At 47.3% G+C, this 4,539-nt stretch overlaps 1 protein-coding gene across 1 annotated transcript in view; it reads left to right on the forward strand.

The window, feature by feature from the left end:
- Window positions 1-1,025: 1,025 nt before the first annotated feature.
- The window catches only part of tnfsf10l (TNF superfamily member 10, like), an 11,480-nt gene continuing 7,966 nt past the window's right edge, over window positions 1,026-4,539 (forward strand). Inside the window, 1 exon segment of the mRNA XM_084487470.1 lies at window positions 1,026-1,539. Within this exon segment, the coding sequence (XP_084343596.1) occupies window positions 1,309-1,539 (231 nt within the window). The 5' untranslated portion in view covers window positions 1,026-1,308.

Genomic DNA, 4,539 nt, shown 5'->3' on the forward strand with positions numbered 1-4,539 from the left:
CCAAGGAAGCATTGTATTTCGATGTCAGTGTTTCAAGCCCGGGTTTATCTTAAGGGCAGTCAATGTTTAAAAAGTTATGCAAGGCTCAATAGTGAGACAGCTGCACTCGATTCAAATGAGTGAGGTTAGTAAGTTGCTTAGTTTGTTTCGCTAGGCCTAATGTTTTTTCCTACGGCTAGCAAACCAGCTAGCATTTTGTGGAAAGCAGGTCATTTATTGTAGAATAAGAGCAGTGTTTCAGTCAACGAAAAACAAGAAAATCTATTTTTTTTATATTTTTTATTTTCTTATCTGTAGTGGGGGACGACTAATTGATACAGCAATCACATGAAGAGGCCAAGTGATGAGTGTCACACTATCGTGGCCGTTTTTTTCCGCCTTTCCGGAATTTGGGAAGTTGCTTGACCCTTTGAGGGTTTGGGCTAAGTGGATTCTAATTGCGATATGAAGGCTTGACGAACTTGACAGTTTACACGCTGCTTTCGCTGTCTCTCTCTCTCTCTCTGTGTGTGTGTGTGTGTGTGTGTGTGTGTGTGTGTGTGTGTGTGTGTGTGTGTGTGTGTGTGTGTGTGTGTGTGTGTGTGTGTGTGTGTGTGTGTGTGTGTGTGTGTGTGTGTGTGTGTGTGTGTGTCTTTCTCTCTCTCCCTCCCTCTCTTTATCTATCGCCCAAGAGAGAGAGAGAGAGAGAGAGAGAGAGAGAGAGAGAGAGAAAGAGAGAGACATTAGAGAAAGAGAGAGAGAGAGAGAGATAGAGAGAGAGAGAGAGAGAGAGAGAGAGAGAGAGAGCGAGAGAGAGAGAGAGAGAGAGAGAAAGAGAGAGACATTAGAGAAAGAGAGAGAGAGACAAAGAGAGAGAGAGAGAGAGAGAGAGAGAGAGAGAGAGAGAGAGAGAGAGAGAGAGAGAGAGAGAGAGAGAAAGCGCACACATTCTTCAGCAGCTCTTAAGGTGATGCAGAAGTTAGTCCAGCCCCTCCCGGCTTTTGGAGAGCTGCTAGTCTGGTCCGTCTCGGAGCCCCTCCACATCCACTCCACCGCCTATCCAACATGGTCACCGTCTCTCCACTTCTTTCCCTCCTCAACTGTCAGTGAACCCGGGGATCTCGTCCTACTTTCGGGGCTTTTGTCGACCCCCATACTCCCCGTCACAGCGCTCTACTCTGCAGGAAAAAAGTTCGCGACTCCCGTTGATGGACACGGATCTCTAAACCATTTGTTCTCCTCGCTCTGCTCCCCTCCCGTTCGTCCGGTGGGTCGGTGGTTCGGTTCCCTGCTCCGTCGTGTTGTTGTGACCCACGCGTGCGGGATGCCATGGCCACCCCGAGCACTCAGCAGCAACTGCAGCAGCAGCAGGATTACTTCAGGTCCGTCAGCAACGAGTCCACCACGTACATGATGGTGCCTGCGGCCGGGCAGAGGGACAGGGATCGCCGCGAAGCCCCCTCCAAGATGTGGGTGGCGATGGTGGTGATCGTGGTGGTCGTCTTGCAGATCGCGTCCACCACGGGGCTCTTCGTCTACCTGAACATGTCCATCTCCCAGGTAAGGTTTTAAACAGGCTATAATAGTTTATTTGTTGTCGGTTTCGTTCGATTGCTGCTGCATCGCTGGCTGGCTGGGGGAAGCTTTTTTATTTTGGGGGGTGGAAGGGGAAAGGTGGCCTGACGAGACTTGTTGGGACACCCGCAGGCTCTCTCTGTGATTTAGAAGAGAAAGCACCGAGGAAAAACAATCTTGTGTGCTTCAAGTTTACTGGATTGTAGATCTTATATCTTCCTTTCTGTGGAACCCGTGCGTAAAAGCACACCGCATGCACTCTTCAGTGGGCAGAAGCTGCTTATTAAAACTGGTTGGATATGTTTTTTTTTAAGTTATTGTTGCGGGGAGTCCCGTAATTATCATACACATGAGTTTCAGGTCTGGATTACATGTCAAAGATTCTCAGATAAAGCCATTAAAATGCCAATGCTTTCGGTTTCGTGTGACTCTGGAGTCAACAGGTCCACGGGCACGGGCTGGACGCATTGTTTTTTAGGTCGACTGCACGACCGTCTTATCGGTGACGCAATGTTATACGAGTCCCATGCCTCCGGAGACACGGACATTCTTCATGAGCAGCAGAGGCGCTTCGACACATGCTGTTATTCCTGGCCTCCGACCAGCCTACTGTGAAAGGGGAGCCTATTGTCAAATATGATTAAGACCAATAATGGCTTGATCGTGCGGATTCAATGGGCTTTATCCAGGTGCGAGTGATAAAAGTGATCATGTCTGAGTGAGTGTATAGACTAAGTCGTTTCCGGGAGCAATAACTTTACCGTTCAGTTTTAATGGACCCCTATCAAGGTTCAAGAGATACAAAGTATCATGTCTGTCTGTTTCTCTTCTATAACTTTATCAGTCAGATTGAATGGCCAAAGATCCATTTTACGTGATAAACGTTATCATGTTTGAGTGAGTCTGTAGTCAATAATATATAATAACATATAATAATATGTAATGACAAGGGACAAATTACTTCAACCTTCGGATTCAAGACCCCTGAGGATTGAGAGATGAAAGTGGTCCCGTTTGCCCCAAACAGTGGTATTGCATCCGGCTCCATTCCATCAAATTGCCCTCTGACTTCATCCCGAAGAAGTCGATACATTCCACTAGCTCAGTGGCTTCCAACTGCAACCGAAACCGCTAATCCGAGAGCAGAACCAAGGCTACACAAACCCCCCTTGAGCGAGTCCCTCTTTTGAAACACAGTAAATCTCCTATACTTCCCCCCCTCCATTTGGTACCGCAGCGATACGTTACGCTACGAGACTCCATCCAGGCATCTGTCCTGCATTTGTACTTAGTACTCTGTTAGTACGGTTAGCCACTGTGCCAATCCGTCATAGATCAAACCAGTGCCCCCCCCCCCCCCACAACGTCCAAAGGCCTCTCGGAGGTGGAACCATGTCAATAATAAGAAAGTCGGTCAAGACAGTTGTATAGGAGGTGAATGGTTTTCTTCCCGCTCACCCACAAATCTGTACTTTCTTTAAAACGGCACTGCACAATGTTGGCATTTAGTAAAAACCATGCACAGATCAGGGACTCTGCGTGGAGTAACTTGAGGGTATCTAGTAGAGAACACGGTGAGACACAGAAACAGTTATGTCGTACGTTATGGGGCTTGTCAGCCGGGGAGAGATGCGTGCGTGCACTTGTATACAAAAAGCCCCTTTAAACTGTCTTTTTGTATCACACTGAGGGGCACTTGACGGACCGCTGGGTCCACATGACGCCTGGCAGCCTGTGGTGATGTAACTATAACTCTACTGCCTCGTATAGGAGGACAAGTAGGTCATCCCTTGGACTTATGCTCGTGATGCCCTAGAGTCGGTTGGAGCTGGCGATACGAGGACCGAAAGTTATGTTTAGGTATAGGTTAGATTAGAGATGGTTAGAGATTTCAGGGGATGATTAAGTTGAAGTATTTGGGTAGAGGTGGTTAAGTTAAGATATCCGGGTAGTTTGAGGTATTCGGTAGTGATGATTTAGTTGGGGGTATTAGGTCAGAGATGGTTACAGCTAGAGTACGCAATATCTTTGAGACACATTTTGTCATAATTGTTGTAACTCTTGACATCCCAACAGCAATCAATAAATAAAAACATTGGGTATCCGTCGCAGGCCTGTAATAAGCCTGTTGAATAATTTCAAACAGCAATCAATGGATGGAGGCTTAGTTCAGATGCCCGCTAGAGAGCCCCCCATAGCGTCCCACTCAGTGGCCTCTTGGCAGCCATACTGAAGCTCTGTCAAGATGCTGCGGGTCTTTCATGTCTACACGCGGGGCGGGGAGGCAGAGCGAGCCAGTTTCCTGCAGCCAGGCAGGGAATCCATGGCCGTCCAGGCGAAACAGATCCGTGGATCCCCGCACACACATCTCCTTCCTGTCTCCCGACCCTGCATCAAAGGAGCTCCAAACTTTGAACTTGTGTTTTCTCAGCCCTGGCTCAGCATTCGGCACGGTGTCTCTCCCTTGTCTGCTCCTTAATGAACTGTGTCACTGTGCCGTCTAGCCACTACCTGCTCCTTAATGACCCGTCTCGTCCAGTTGGAGGAGGGTCACGTTGCGTGACGACGTTGAAAAACCCAACGTATTTTAGTGGATGTTTATATATATATATATATATATATATATGTAGATATATATATATGAACATAACTCAGATACTTTCTGTCTTTTCACCGTTTTTTCCGAACTCTTTAAAAGCTGGAACTAGTATATTTTTGTGAAATGTTTCAGTTTTCTTTGTTATTGGTGAACACCACAGAGGTTGGACTTGCACTGAAAACATTCTCTCTGTCTCTTTCTCTCTCTCTCCCTCTCTCTCTCTCTCTCTCTCGCTCATGATGGGGAATCCCCGGCCGCCCATGCGAAGGCCGGCTATTTTTAATCTAGAAACAGGCTCTCTTTTGAATGGCACTCTGATCCTGCTCTGGGAAAGAGTGTTTATGCTTTTGTTGTGGGAAAAAATGGACCAGTATGACCACTAAAAC

This window comes from Micromesistius poutassou (assembly GCF_964030765.1).
Source record: "Micromesistius poutassou genome assembly, chromosome: 23".
Lineage (NCBI taxonomy): Eukaryota > Metazoa > Chordata > Actinopteri > Gadiformes > Gadidae > Micromesistius > Micromesistius poutassou.